Source organism: Melozone crissalis, unplaced genomic scaffold (assembly GCF_028551555.1).
Source record: "Melozone crissalis strain CALT ecotype California unplaced genomic scaffold, PUWL_Pcris_2 ptg000032l_1, whole genome shotgun sequence".
NCBI classification, from domain to species: Eukaryota; Metazoa; Chordata; class Aves; order Passeriformes; family Passerellidae; genus Melozone; species Melozone crissalis.
The window spans coordinates 1537081-1553198 of NW_026535810.1; the positions used below are offsets into that span (position 1 = coordinate 1537081).

General features: G+C 42.1%; 2 protein-coding genes across 2 annotated transcripts; both read right to left on the reverse strand.

Annotated features, from left to right (window-relative positions):
- Positions 1-3172: 3172 nt before the first annotated feature.
- On the reverse strand, positions 3173-9565 carry KRT222 (keratin 222). The gene is made up of 6 exons (XM_054281508.1): positions 9454-9565; positions 7695-7823; positions 6765-6985; positions 6146-6222; positions 5875-5980; positions 3173-4589 (listed from the first exon to the last, which is right to left on the reverse strand). The coding sequence occupies exons 1-6, from the start codon at positions 9547-9549 to the stop codon at positions 4376-4378; spliced, it is 843 nt and encodes a 280-aa protein (XP_054137483.1). The 5' UTR covers positions 9550-9565; the 3' UTR covers positions 3173-4375.
- Positions 9566-11520: 1955 nt separating this feature from the next.
- On the reverse strand, positions 11521-14619 carry LOC128940130 (keratin, type I cytoskeletal 12-like). The gene is given in 8 exon segments (XM_054281434.1): positions 11521-11648; positions 12163-12391; positions 12739-12864; positions 12963-13124; positions 13381-13537; positions 13757-13839; positions 14170-14452; positions 14510-14619. Coding segments are annotated over 7 exon segments (1071 nt in total). The 5' UTR covers positions 14356-14452; positions 14510-14619.
- Between the last annotated feature and the right edge of the window lie 1499 nt (positions 14620-16118).

A 16118-nucleotide genomic window follows, 5' to 3' on the forward strand; every position in this document is an offset into this window, starting at 1 on the left:
AGGGGCCGTGGCGAATCTGCGGGATACAACGCGAGCGCCGCGCGAGGGGCGGCCCCGCCCGCCATTAGCGGCACGGAGGCGCTGCCTCGCGGGGTGTCACAGGGGCTACCGAGGCTCCCAAAACCGCGCTCGTCCCCTTCCCCCGCGCCGGGAACTCCGGTCACGGTGCCCCGAGTGCTGGCTGCCGGTGGCGAATCTGCGGCGCAGAACGGGCGCGCAGGGAGGGCCCGCGGACGCTTCGTGCCCGCTGCGCTTTAGCGCCTTTCCCTCTCACGGGCTGCGCGCGGCCCCTCAGGGGCGTTTGGCGCCTTTTTTCCCTCACGGGCTGTGGGCGGTCCCTGCAGCGCCTCAGTCCCCGGGCTGCTGTGAGGCCACGGAAAACGCTGCGGGGTCGTGTCCGAGCCCGAATAATATCCCATAAAAAGCAGCGATGGAGTCAGGTGAACCGTCCGTCAGTGCTGCCGGGTCCTCGTCTGTGCAGAGTGTGGTGGCGAAAGGGCTGTTTGGGATGGCGGCGCTTGCAGAGGCGGTTGAGTGGAGCAGGATGAGCTCTGAGGGCAGCGGGAGGGTGCCGGTGTGTGGGAGAATGTCAGAGGAAGGGGATGGCGTTAGAGACGGCTGTGAAGGCAGCGAGATGGACCCCGGGTAATAAATATGATAATATATGATAATTGTTAACTAAATCAGCCGGACCAACTCAAAACACTCTGCTGCGGAATCAGACAGGATTATAAATTACCCAGTAGTCTGGGAGCAGTGGAATTGTCCACAGTTCTTTGCAGAAATCAGCAAAGTTATCACACATAGGTAAAACTCTCAGAAATACCAAACCAAGGTGAAGGGTGTGGCTCTGAGGGTGTGAGGAGGATGGCGAGTTCCAGACCTCAGTATTCAGCTTTAAGAGCCTTTTACACTGCAAATTGTCAAGGTGACTGAATTAAATATGAAAACTTTGTCAGTGAAACTTGAAATAGAAAGTTTCATGTTGAGTGTTTGATGTTGAAATTGAATGTTTGGCATTGAAATGCTCTGCCGTGGCCAATAGGATGTATTTCTAGAAATTCATGAGGGAGAATTTGGGTGGATCTGAAGGAAAGCCAAGGGGGATGGTACCTGGCTAACCCAAAAGGATGGTAGAAGGTGAAAAGAAGAAAAAGTAACTGAACATGGGTTGCTGCAAGTTGGGTCCATTTTTCTTAATGCCTGCAGTTCCACTGGCTCAGTTTGTTTTCATGCTTAAATACACTTATTTTTATGAACAAATAAAGAGACAAGAGCTCTGCCCTCATCTGCTTAGATTCTGCTGACTGTACCCACAATGGACATTTGTTGCCATGCAGCAGAATAATCTGTGACTTCAATTTGATATTAAACCAAGAGTTGAAGAGATTCCTCAGCCAGCAAAATACGTCACACTCGTTCACCAGCTTCACTGGGGCAGGAAAAGGTGAAGAAAAGGTGAGAAAATACTTCTAAGAGGTGAAAAAATAACCTGGTTTCCCCCCGCCTTTGACTAGGTTTCCCCTAGTTTCATACATTCGCTTCTAGTTTATTAATAACATGGTTTTGTTGATAATGAAAATTGCATTTAATGTTAAATTAAAAATTGAAATTTTGAAATATTTATTAACTATTTTTAAATTTAACTTTAATTAAAAAATTTTAATTATTTCAAATGTATTTATTTTTAAAACTGAATTGTTTATTGTGGTGTTCAAGTACATTTATGGAAACTCACATTCCACACTAATACTTCTCAATCATTATGTGTTTTCAAAGCCATCAGTGTATTTCTTACTTTGTTTTATTCCCCTTTTTTTCTTTCTATGCTCTTTACCTCGATTCCATCTTGTGACAGTGAAAGGTTTTGCCAGCGTACACTTTTTAATATCCTGTACAATATATGAGTAGTTTTACTGATTTAATGGAATTGTTTATACTGCACCATGCTCACCAGGGGGGATGTAAAAACTGATTCTTACCCAACTGTTTTAATTACCAGCAGTTTCATAAGCTCTGGAATGAGGACAGACATTCACTGGGAAGTAGATTGAGACAATAAAACTTGTTTTTACATCAGCCGTGTGCAGGTGCTGGTTGGCAGAGGCTCAGCTGGTCTGGATTTAATTAGAACCACAGAAATGAAGCATTCTCTGCCACAGTATTAAGCTTCAGTGTTAACTTTTTTTTAAAATTCAGCTTTTTTTTTTTAAATTCAGCTAAAGTGACCTAAAAATGAGGGTGAGGTGTTATTATTTGATGCCCATGTGGAGTTCACCCTGACACTTGTGGAATTTCACTACTTTGTGAACAAAAGAGACTTCTTTGCATTTTGAGAGATGGAATTTGTGAATAATGCAAAAATAGGGACTTACTGAAAGAGGTGAAAATCTTATTTAAAACCAGAATGTCCACTTGAACCAGGCCTAGAGTAGCAGAAGCTACTGAAGTCAGTATCAGGAAGTCACACATGAAGAAAATAGCCAGGGTGACTGGATTTACCAGGAAAAAAGAGTAAGTTTTGTAGCAGAAAGATACACACATGTTATAGTAAAGATTCTGAGGGAATTTGTGTCTTTCTAATTGCAGAGAGGATCTTAGAGAACACTTGTTACAGTGCTACAGATTTTCCTATCTGTAACTTCTTTTTTGCATTTTTCTTTTACTCCTTTCCACTTAAGGAGAAGACATTGACACACAAAAAATATGAATGGACAAACTCCATTTTAATACTTTTTTTTATTGTAGTACTATCATTTACTTTGGTAAATTCGTATCCCTGTTTAAAGTGCCTTAAAGCAATTAAAACTTAGTTTAAATTCAAGTATTGTAAAATGTACAGAGTCTAAGCACAAAAAAAAAGCTGCATAGTGAAAATACTGGAGCAGGCTGATACATTCAGGATGCCAAGTACTCAAGTGGTAACAACATCAGCTCATGATTCAGGTTAAGGATAATTAGCGAGTTTGATACAGTACAGACAGGACAGGGCAATATCAATGCATTGTTCTTACCATGAGCAAAGGATGGAAGCATAAATTAACTCTGAAAGAGTCTGCAGTATCACTTTTGTACACATGCCATAAGTAATAAGGCAGATACTGACACTGAAATCAATCCTTTACATGCTGCTGCAATCCAGCAAATCCTGTGTGTGGATTCTCCAGACTCTGAGCCCCAGCAGTCCCTGTGTTCCAGTGGCACCTGTGACATCCATCCTCTTCAGAATCCTCACAAACAATCATGGCCAGCTTCATACAATCTTGTTTGAGTCTTTGTTTGAAATTTGTCCTGTAAGGTTTTAGAGAAGGATGGCTGTTCCTCTGTGTACCAGTGCAGGGTTTCTGTTGGGGTTTGTGTTTGCCCACAGCTACTTTGGGTAGGAGTGGGTGGTTTTTGAGGGGTCTGGTTGAATTGTACTTGAATTTGTAGCCCTTATATTGCCCAGTCAATTTGAAGTAGTAACAGTTGTACCCTGGTGTAACAGTGACTTGTCACATGGATTAGATCAACAGCATCACTCACCTGTAGTGTTTGGCAGAAGAGGAATTTGTTGAAGATATTTTAATACACATTGTTATTATAAACAAAATTAATGGAATACCAGCATTCAAATGGTTGACTCCTCCCTTTTGAACAATTAGAGAGTAATTTCATTTGCCTTGACTAAAAGACTTGTAGTACAAGGGTGTGTTTGGACACATAAGAAAATGATTGATTTTTCAGGGGAAATTACTGCTTCAAAATCAGTTGAACAATATGGCTAAAATGTTACTGCATGTAACAACACTTTTAAAATGGATGTAAAGACATTTTTGCTCAGTTGTTGCCTGAAAAAAAGGAATTTAAAAATACTAGCCACTTTTAAAAGAAAACTCTTTGTTAATAGTTCATGTATTTAAAGAGTATTTTCGTATGTAATTTTTGCTGTTAGAAAGAATTATTTTAAAATATATTTCTAGAAGTATGACAGCTGTGATATAAATTATTGCAAGGATTCACCAGTCATTATATGAATGGAATATTGAATAATTAAGAGAAGCAAATAGGCATTTCTCATTTTTGGAAAGAGAAAACAAGTTCTCTTTTACAAAGGCAGAATATGTCAAACTATAAATTCTTGTAATATTTGGTGAAATTCTACAAAACAACAACAATGAGAATATGAAAGGGCTGTACCCAGAGTATAAAACCAGTAGAAGTTGGGTTTCTTGGAATTGGAACCCCCTTTCCTTTAAAGGACTTGAATGGTTTGATTGTATTGATCCAAGTGCTGGGTGAGCTGTTGTGGCTGTAGCAGACAGCAGCCCTGGGAGTCCATGTACTGCTTATTTCCAGAGCCCCTTGGGGATGCACTCTGAGGGAATTGGCTGAGTTAAGGTTTGATGGATGGGATGCTGCAGGATCTCCTCATCACCAGCCTGACTTCAATGTCAGGGAGGGTTTTCTTTTTTGTGTGCAAGCACCCTTCCTCTGTGGCTGCCAGGTGGAGATCAAAGCGCAAGGAAACGGACTTTTTCCTTAAGCGAGGGTTGTCCTTAAAGAAAGAACCTTCCCATTCCTTGATCACTTCATCCACTTTTTCTGTCCTGAAACAATAAAGAAAATGGATTTATGATTTTTTAGGCTGTATTAGTTACTTATCTTCAGAACTGTTTTTAAAACAGAGAGAAATGGCATCATAAAGAGTTATTTTATATGTACTGAGATAGCAGTGGTGTCTTTTTTTTTCCAGGTTCATTCTCCAAAGAAGCTAAATAAAGGGTGAGGGTTCATTATGTTCTTGTTTTTGTGCTTTTAGGTAGACATGGCTACGAAACCACTGCTCCAAATACTTTAGGCAGTTTGTTTCCAAGGAGAAAGTTTGGAATCCAAGCTCAAAAATTTTGCAAGAAACCTCAGTACTGTAGTGGGCAGGACAGAATTCCTGCATCTGAAAACCTTCAGAATAGGGAGGAGAAAATCTAGTTTAGGCTCAAACCTCAGAATGTGGAGCTATATTACATTAAAGAGAAAAAAGGGCTGAAGTAAAATAGGCTGATGCAGGAATATTGAGGCACCCAAATCCTGTTGATTCAATGCTCTGTGTGTGTGTCAGAATTCAGATCTGAAAGTTGGGCTCTGGGGCCTCACCCAGCTGAGTACACTGCACCCAGCAGAGTAGCTCTGTGCAGATCTGAGTGTGTGATGAACAAAGCTCCTGCACAAAAATAAATGTCACCTATGGGGTGAGGCTGGTGGACCTTACACTGACATTAATTTGTTTCAGCAGCTGATTGTGGTTCAGTGCTAGGAATGGCCCACTACAGTGTGTTTAAAGGTAACATTAAATTACTCTACAAAAAAGCTTAAAGAGCAGGAGGGAAAAAAAATTGAGTCAATCCAATACTATTAAAAGTAATTTCAGGTGAATAACACATCCTTACAGACTTTGACATGCCTGCTTGGGAGCCAGGCTCTCCCTCTCCTGTTTGGGGAAACGTAGGAGTTTCCAAGGAGCAAGTTGGAGCAGCTGAGCCTAAATTTATGTGCATAAATATGCCCCAGAGGGACTTCCCAAATGTGGTCTGGGCTCTTTGCTTTCAGCCTTAGTGAGATGAATTATTCATAGTTTCATTCTTAACAGAAATAGAAATTACAAATCAGAAGCACCAGCATGGTATTGTTTGCTTATGATGCCAATGTTAATAAAAAGAACTTTTAAATGTAATGTATTGTTAAACACTGCCATTCAGTGCACCTTCAGGAGCTCTCAGTGCTTCTGAAGCTCCTGGGCCATGTGGGCACGATATAACAGAAAATTCAAAGCTGCTGAAACGTAACCTCCACCCTTTCCTTCCAATTGTTATTTTGTGAAATTCCTGTTTATCTTACTGTACAGTGCCATGAGCTTCAGCACTTTCCTTCATGATGTTTCCATCTAGGATTGCTTGTTTTGTCATCAGCTCCACCTTCTTTGGTTTGTGCTTCTTTACATCCTCTGTAAAAGAATATGCAGGTATAAGTGAGCAAGGGTAGTACACAGGACCTGGAGGTATTTCCCATGCATTGGAAAAGGTCCTTTTTTAATATTCAGGAGTTTGTCAGTAATTGTGAACACTTAGGACCGAAATCCCTTAAGGACAAGGTGCCTGAAACAACTCACCTGAAGGCAGCATAAAGGTGATCTTGCTAGTGCTGGGTTTTTTGTCATCCTTCTGGGCAGGTATTGAGCAACGGAACCTGCCAAAAAAACAAAAAAAAAAAAGATTACAGGCATCTAGTAGTATTGAATTACTTTAATTCCTAACTTGTCCTATGAACAGCTGTGATAAATTTAAAAGTGTGAGAATCGTGAGAAGCTCTCTTTGATCGTGGTAACTGTTTGTTGGGATTTCTAATTCTGTGCCTAGAGCTGGAGGAAGTGTCTGACAATATCGGTGCAGTTTCCTGCAGGGGTCTGTCCTGGTGTGAGACAGGGACTCCCTGCCCAGCACTTCACGTGTGTGGGCTGTCCCCATGTGCTGTGACACCTGAGGGGACACAGGATCCCAGTGACCCACAGTGAGGCTGCAGTGACTGAGCTGCTCTCTGCCATGTGTGTGAGACACTGAGCACCAGAAACTCCCCACTCACTGAAGCTACTTTATAATGAAACCTTTTCTAAGATTTTATACTGTATTTTTTTAATATTTAGCTCATGTATTTAAAATTCTGATTATTTGAGACCTTCAGAAATGGAAGACAAATGTGAGATGAGATCTTTTTCTCCAAGCAGCGAGTACCTGCTCTCTTCTTGCTCCAACAGACTGCGATATGTCGCTATCTCCTCCTCCAGCTTCATCCTCGTGTTCAGGAGGATTTCATGCTCTCGAAGCTGTTTCTCAATTCCTCTTCTCACTTCCAACAACTCTTTCTCCAAGCATTCAATCTCACCTTCCAAATTTTGTAGCTGCATGTGGTACTGCTGCTCCGTGGCCCGCAGTGAACGTTCCAAACCCTTTTCCTGTGAAATTGAAGTCATATTTTAAGATTTGGAAAGTTTGTGTGCAAAGATGTTACAGACATACATGGTTTCATTAACAAACTGTATTTTTACATAAGTTCTTGTAAGATTATTCTTTAAGGACAGGAGTCAAAGTATTTCAAGGTAATACTTCGGCTGAGAACTTTTCTAGTAAAATCTGTGGTAATTTAAAATCAGATGAAAGTGTAGCCATGTCTTGCACAGCAATCCACTGCCTTGAGCTTACAGATCTCTGATTTTACAGTTAAACAATGTCCAGCTCAGTGCTGTATGAAGTGTCTGTGTGCTCTTGGAGTTTTTCTGTCCTACTGAATTGAGCAAATGGCTGACATTTTATCACAAATGAATTGATAAATCTCGTCCACACATTAAAAAAAAGTCATAAACATGCTGTGAATTGGTAAGGCAGAATGAGCTGGAGCTTGGTGAGGAGTTATCATGCAAATATATGCTTGAGAGGTGTGAAAACAGGACACCACACGTGTCTGGAGTGGCAGGTCCTGCTCCAGAACATGTGCTGGGTCAGTGTGTGTGAGCGAGGGCTCTGTGAGGAGCTGGAGCCCCCCAGATGAAGGATTTCTGCAGTATGGTGGCTGTGACTGTCACAGGAATTGACTGTGGGATAGTTTACATCAAGGACAAGACTCCTTTTTTCTGTGAGATTTCAAGTTTCATTTCTGACTCTTACCACAGCATGGAGAGACTCGATTTCCACCTGCATGTGGTGCCACTGTCGTCGGGCTTCACACAGTTCTGCTCTGGCTGCCTTTAGTGCTTCTGCATCTTTGTCCATTCTTTTACTGGTACCTTCTTCTAACTACAGGGGATATACAAAAGACAACCATATTAAAAATATTCAAATAACAATAATAAATTGTCACATAAAATAGTCTGGTTGGAATTTTTGTTAAGAATTGTATAAATGTGTGAAAGGTCACAGTGAGGAGTTAATATTTTCTGTACTGTGTAGAGAGAAAGCCTTTATCTCACTGTGTTTGATGGAAATGGTTGGCCACATCTCTATCCCTGGCACCTTTGTCCTAGAGGAATTCTCATACAAATTAAACAATTGTATTGAGACCTTACCTCTGGAGTAAATGGACTTAGAGGAGTTGCAGATGGTTCAAGCTTCCAAGTTTGAATAAGGTGCTTTGATTTTAATGCATTTTTGATTTCAGAGTTTTGGGTTTTTTTCCTTTTATCCTGTTGATAATAGTTTTTTAAAACCACTCCTGATCGTGTGTGAGGTCATTTTAAATTTAGACTTATCTTTGATTTTGATAATATGTTCCTGCATGTAACTTCCAGAATGATTGCTTGGCTTACAGAAGTTATTTTGCTTTTTTGATTCTGAGTTTCTCTGCTAGTGGTGAAGATGCCCTAAGCCTTTGAAACAGCACTTGCTCTTTTACATATTTTGCTGCTTTATGCAGGCCCTTATGATGACATTGACTTTAAGAAAATAATCTCTTTAATTCAAGTCTTATGAACTACGGAAAATAAGGGTTCAGTTCCCCTGTACATACTGACCTATTGCAACTTTACCAGCTGATCATTTTGGTGAAAATCTAGGTTTGTTTCATCCACAAGTGACCCCCCAATGTTCTTTGCTTCCCCTTCCTTGCCTGGGTACTGCAGAATTTATGTGACAGGATCAAACCAATGTGCATTGGCTGCTTTGTGCCAGCACAGAGATAAACTTGGCTTCCCTGTCGGGTGTGCAGCTGCCGTGTGTCTGGCACTGCTGCTGGGTCAGCCAGGCTGCAGCAGCGCCTGGCCTGTCCTTAAAACAAACCTCTGGGATCCCTGCAATACCTGACTACAAGGTGACAGAATTCCTGATTCCCCCCGAATTTCTTTACATTTGGTGGCTCAAAATTGTTTTGCTATTTGATTTCAGCTGGGTTTAGAGCTGCTTGTATGTAAATCCCTAACAGCAGCATTGTGTGTTGGTAACATTTAATCAAGCTGGATGGGAGAATTGATATTTGCTGAAGAGCAAAACAGTTTTTACTGTGAGCAATAGAAAATAGTTCCTGCAAAGGTACAGTGTACTTTAGCAGAGGGCTAAAAATGGCAAAGATTGCTGTATATAAAAGGATGCTCTTCAGGATTCTTTTTTCCTCTGAGATAAGTACATGGAGCTAGAGGTTACCCTGTTACAGCCTATGTCATCATCCCTTAAATCCCAGCAATAGCCCGGCTGCAGGGACAGAAAGCATCCTGATGAATTACACAGCATTCGTTCAGCGTGAATCCATACCCTTGACAAAATCTACTTCCGATTCTTCTAGTTCACATCTTACTGCGGTAAAATCCACGTCCCTTCCCCGAAAATCTGCTGCATTGAAAGGAATTACTGTACCTCATAGAGGCTGCGGGAGGAACTGTACGGCCAGGGAATGGCTCCGTACTCTGCAAGGTGTGTGGCTGTGAGGAGGCATTACCTGCGTCCTTGCTGAGCTGACGGTCTTTATCTGATTTCGGGTGATGAGCGATTCATACTTTGCCCTGATCTCTCGGCGGAGCCGAGCCGGCTCCATCCTCCTCCTCCTCCTCCTCCCATCCTCCCCGGCTCCCGGCTCCGCTGCCGGCGGCGCGGGGCTGCGGCCGCGGGGCCGTTAAAGCGGCAGCGGCCCAATTTGGGGAGTGCAGGGGGCTCAGAGCCTGTCAGCCCGTCCTGGCAGCAGGTTACTGCAGCAAAGGATAGCACTGAAATAACTATTGCTAAATTAAGCGCCTAAATTAATATATCAACGTCTTAATGGTTTTTGTGATGCTGTAACTGTGGGGTTTTATAACCTCAGAAATGTGAGGGTAAGAGAGAGAAAGCAAAGGATAAAGTTGCAGCTGCCCAGCATGAAGTGTTCTGGCAAGAGGACATGGAAAGGCAGAGCTTTCCAGCAGCACAGCTGGGTTGCTGGCAGTGTCACTGGCAGGTGCCTCCACCATTGTTAGGGATGTCACAGAATTTCCAGCCCTGAAGGTAGTTGAGACTCAGTGAGATGAAGCTTCCAGGTCTGACCTGAGCCTCTGTTGAGGACTGTCCCATTTCAGAAACGAGCTGGGCTCCTGGGCATCCTCTTTTGTGGGCAGAAACACCACAAGGAGGGAGAGGAACCAGCACTTCTGGTGGTGAGTAGTGCTGGTGCAACTTGTGGTAAGGGCTTTGGCTCCTCTTCTCCAGAGGGCAAAGTTCTGGTGAATGTACACTTCGGACACATCACTGCTGTCAGGAAAAGGGTCTGGGTTGTCTCTGATGGTGTTTCAGAACCTGTGCCAGGTGTTGGTGCGCTCAATACACACAACACACAAAGTATGTGGGGTTCTTCCCCTTTCCTGGCAGCTCCCAGGCAGGTCCAGCACAGGTTGTCTGGTGTGCTGTGCTTCTTCATTTCCTGCTCACTGGAGCACTGTGTGATCCCAATGCTCTTGTCTGCTAAGAGTGGCTCTTACCTATTTCCTTATACCTCTTGTTTATTTTTTTTTCAGTAGTGGATAATACGAGATATGCATTTAAAAAATTTCAATTTCAATAGAAATTTAAAACTTAGCAAAAAGAGAAATGCATTTTTGGCTCTAAATGAGAATATAAATAAAACAGGCAGTAAACTTTCATAAGACACACATCTTTTTAAAGTCAAAGTATTGTACCACTTAAAAGTCTCCTGCTGTAAAAAGGCTTCCCTGTTCTTGGCTGTGTCTGTTGGCACATGTGAAAGGATCCTGTGTTTGGATTTTCTTTTCTTTAGCTGACTGTCTTCCAGTTGTTGTCCACTCTCTTTTCTAAAAGTGTCTTAATTATCCTTGTTCTGTGTAGTTCTAAATCCAAAATATTGTCAGTGTTTGTCATTGATGGGATGAGAACAGTTACATAAGAAAACAATTAGGAATCCATCAGACAAACACAAGGTATTGCACTTGGGATGGTATAAACTAATGCTTTCTTTTTCTATTTTTTTTCAGGTGTAAAGGGAACACTTGGCTATGAGATTCCTGGAGGCTAAAGGTAGGCAGGTGTAAGCAGTTGCATCTTTCCTAGGACTTATGGAACTTTGAATTCTAGCTGCTTTCAGTGTTCATATTTTATTGCTGGTTCACCACACAGCTGCAGGGGGTCGTGGAGAATAAAGGGAGACTAATACATTAAAGCTTGTGAGTACTTTTTATTAGGGAGGAAAACTGGAAAATTAGATTAGAACAGCAAAATTATTTTATCTATTGATTACTAAAGATTATAAAAAGGCAATTCTGATTAAATGTGTGCTTCATATTTCTGGTTATTGAACAGAGATTTGATGATATTTTTAAAGAGCACAATGAAAATCATACAGGTAAGGCTGATAGAGTGAAGCAGGAAATGTATGTCTGCAAGGAATGAAAGTGCCAACTTTGTCTTATCTAAAAGATTCTGAGTACAAAGCCAAATGTTTTATCACTTCATACAAAAGAATAAAGTTATTTATCCATTTTGGCTGGGAGCAAATGGATTCTTTGCCACATCAGATTGTGCCTCATATCTTCTCTTCAACTTCCTTAACGTGGGATGCAACAACTTTTCCATCTACCACTTCTTCGACAATTGTCTTGATCTTTCTAGTTTTGGTTGGATCTAAACATCATGAACAAAACAAAGAATATTTATCAATGTGTTAAAAATGATAAACCAAAGCAGCACATGACCAGGTACCCCCTTTTCCTTTCCAGCTGGCTTCTGATTTTAATGAACTCTCTGATGTAGTTAAACAGGATAACATGTATTATTTGATTTGTAAGAATGACTTTAGAAACAAAATATTATTCAATCAAGTTCTACCTACCTTGAGAAGAGTCCAGTGATTGTGTTTGAGATTTGGACCCTGTCAGGGATGAGCTTTCAAGTGTAACTGCCTGTCCAGCACCCCTAAAAAGGGAATCAGAGACATCACTATTGCAGGATGTGTGATAGGATCAGGATAAATTCCCTTTTCATGGTGACATTGATAGGTTATATAAATAGTGAGCAGAATGGCTCACTCTCCTCAGTCACACTGATATTTCAGATCACTTTATGTGCCTTATTGTCACTTGGAGAATGTTCCACTTCTTTCACCTCTTTTTTTCCTGGAAAGGATTTTGCTACAGAAAATAAACGCAAGGAGATATTTTGTGTCAAGCAGTTCCTTACACAAACTCTCCATCCAGCAGGCGCCGGTAGGTTTCAATCTCCATTTCCAGACGAGTCTTGATGTCTAGGAGCTGCTGGTACTCCGCGTTCTGGCGCTCCATGTCAGCCCTGACCTGGAAAAGCTGCGACTCCAGGTTCCCGATCTGCATTTGGATTTGTGACAGCTGAGCGCAGTAACCACCTTCCGTTTCTGCTAAAGTGTCTTCCAGGGATTTTTTCTGTGTAAAGATATTAAATAATCTCTGGTTAAGGAAAAGAATCCCTTAACAAAACCAACTGAAGTAGTTTAAGGGAGTGAGCACAGCTACACTACTCAGAAGGTTGTATTTTCTTTTTGAAAACTTTCCCTTGTCACTTCCCTAAATATAATGTAAAACTCATCTGCTTTGTGACATGCTCTTTGCAATCCAGTTAGATATATTGCTGCTATTTAGGAACTAAAAGAATATAGGATTTCATCGGAAAGAAATGCAAATCCTCAATTCTATGGAATAGGATTAGGTCTAAAAAGACTTTTGAAGTTGCTGAATTGGCTCTGAGCAGTCAGCAGCTTCCCAGAACGTACCATGGCGAGCTGAGACTGCAGCTCTATTTCCAAGCTCTGGAGAGTCCTTTTCAAATCTGTGATCTCGCTCTTTCCTGACTGGAGCTGCTCAGTGTGAGTGGAGATTTCCCTTTTCAGCTCCCCACTCTGAAATGACAAGGAAGAATGGGGTATAATTTTACTGTTCCAAGTATTGAACTCATTTTCCCATGCATTTCACTGAGTTTGCTCTCTCTGGTTGTTACTTTTTCATTGAACCACGCCTCGGCCTCTTTACGGTTTTGCTCGGCAATGACTTCGTATTGTCCTCTCATATCATTCAGAAGCTTGGTCAGATCAGTCCCTGGAGCAGCGTCCATTTCCACACTGACTTGGCCAAATTCACTGCTTTGGATGCCCTGAAGCTCCTGGAGACATTGAAAATAAAGAGAAGGTTCTGTTAATAGAAGACAAAATAGTTATACCAAAATATATGTAAAGAAATATACATGATACAAATTCTGTTTCAACAAGGATCTGTAGATTGTTTGTCATACTCTTTCAGCAAACTCAAAAATTAACAGCAAACAGAACCAGGAACTCCCACTGGCTTAAATAAGGGAGTAATTTGATGTTTCACAATTTCATGTATCTTGTTATCAATTCACATAGGAAAAAAATTACCTCTTCATGATTCTTCTTGAGATAAGCCAGTTCTTCATTCAGGCTTTCAATTTGCATCTCCAGATCTGCCCTGGTCATGGTCAGCTCATCCAGGACTCTGCGCAGACCATTGATGTCAGCCTCCACACTCTGCCGAAGAGCCACTTCATTCTCATATCTATGCATAAAGGGATTAAATATTATTTTTTACATGGCTAGTGAAGTCAAATGCAGACTGTTAATGTGTTTTATTTTAGCTTTAATTTGAAAACTTAATACACATAATTATTATAATACTGTTTAATAATTATACTACAAGTATTCTACAAAGAAAGAGATTTTTAGTACAAAAGAATTTTTTCCTTAAGGAGTTTTTATAACATTAAGATATCCTTACTTCAGTCTGAAGTCATCAGCAGCCAGTCTGGCATTATCGACCTGCAGAATGATCCTCGCGTTGTCGATGGTTGCATTGATGATCTAGAGTACAGTGTTCAGAGAATGATGTTACAGCCCAAAGGCTTCATGGCTTTGCAATGGCTTTAAACTTTGTGTTCTACAAGGGTTTGTAGAACTGCATTCCATCACTGCCTTCTCCTGTATTCAGATTAGACAAATCACAGCTACAGAACTGCTTTAATGTACAGGAACAATTCACCACGTCACCAGTGCAAGGTGACAGAGGTCACTGCAAGTGTCAGTACCAAAGGATAAATGTGCTCCTGGTTGCTGAAAGAAATTTGTTATTTTCATTAATGCTGTTAAGTGAGTTACAACTATGAAGATACATTAAATACATTGCTTTGCTACCTTATTTCGAAGATCTTCAATGAGGGGGTAGAATTTACTGTAGTCATTCCCAGATCCAGGGGTGCCAGTGCCAGGGCCATTTTTCTCATACCATTCACGGATTTTGCGCTCCAGCTCAGTGTTGGCATCCTCCAGGGACCTCACTTTGTCCAGATATGCAGCCAGACGGTCGTTGAGGTTCTGCATTGTCTCTTTTTTTGAGCCAGAAAGAATGCCACCATCCCCAGCACCAGCAGGGCCAAACCCACCCCCAAAACCAGTCCCTAAGCCACCACCAAAGCCACTTCCAAAAGCAGCACCTGAACTGCTGCCAAAACCACTTCCCAAAGCTCCCCCAAACCCACTGCCTAAGCCGCCTCCATAGCCACCACCCAAACCACCTCCATAGCTTCCACCAAAGCCACTGCTTAAGCTGCTCCCCAGTCCTGCACCTGAGCTGCCCCCAAAGCCCCCACCAAAGCCAGAGCTTGAACCCAACAGAGAAGCTGCACCAAAGCCTCCACCAGACCCCCCACCATAGCCAAGCCCACTGCCACCAAAGCCTCCTCCACCACCAGAACTGGACATCCTCAGAGATCCCCCTCCGATTCCGCTGCGAGAGGAGAACTGCCGGGACCCGCCGCTCGTGCGCACGGAAAGGGCCATGGTGCTCGAGGTGCCTGGGTCTGCCCCGTGCAGGATACAACAGAGAGCAGAGCAGGAGCAGGGGCAGCTTTATAGGGACAGCAGTGGGTGTTTCAGGAGGAGTCCCCACCTCCTGGGGAGAGCTTTCACTCTCTCTCTCCCTCCTCTTTGGGGGAGATGTCGGTTTAGTATGTTCTGACCAACCGAAATGATATGTGCCAACCAAAATTGCCAATGGGAGTGGAAATCTGGTGCCCTCCAGGTATTTGTATGAGGGGAAATGGGTGGAGTGGAGCTGAGACATCACGATTGTGTTCTGCCATGTGCAATGGAGCATAAAAAGTTCTTTTCGCATTTAAATCCCTCCTAAATAATTGTTTTGTCATTGCAGATGCAGTGCTTCCTGCATTTGGGGCTGTTCTTACAGGAGTTTGCTAAGTCAGCAGAGTGATCCCTTTGATCCCTGCTTCTCAGCCTGTGTGGCCGGAATGTCTTTTCATAATGCTCTTCAGCCAGGAGCCTTTGCTGGATTAGTGCCCCTGGATGCTTAAGAAGTAAGAAAAGTGACCATCAGGTGTCCAAGGGCACATGGATGTTCAGTGAGCTGCAGGGTGATCATTAATATGAAAATATAAATATACCAAATAGGATTTGGAATTGGGTTTGTGCCCTAACCCTTTTCATCACTGAAATACCTCAGTGATATACTTGTAGTCTATAGCATATAGAGTTTGTACTTCAGAGCTGGAACTGACCTTTCTGTGGGCTAAATAGTTTGTTGTTATATCAAAATAAGAAATCTGATTTCTGTATTTGGTGCTTTCTATAATACAAATCTGAAGATCAAATGTAGTGCTTCTGGGTGCAGGTTTGGGCATGGGAACCCTCCCAAGGCAGTATATTTTTCTTTTGAAGTCATTTTGATAAATGGAAAATCGTTTTTCCTTTGTCCTGGCTTACTTATATAATTGGATTTGTCAAGTGAAATGTGTCAATTTTTGATTTATCCGCACTCAGGAGCAAGGGGTTCTTTTGGGGCAGAAAAGAGCGGAAGATCAAAGGTGTAAGTAAAGCATTTGTGTGGAAATGAGCTGATAGCCTGGTCTCAGTGACTCGGGGCAGTGAAAGCAGAGGATTAGTTCTTTGGCAGCTGTTTATGTACAGTACATAGCTCTGGACAGGTGAGGTTTCATAGGGAAGAGCTTTGTGTGTTTATGTTCTCAAGAGGAAAATGTAAACTCCTGGGACTGAGAATCCAGGTGTGGCACAGGGGCCTCCCTATGGGACACAGAACATTATTGGCACAGGAAGGTTTGAGAGAGAGG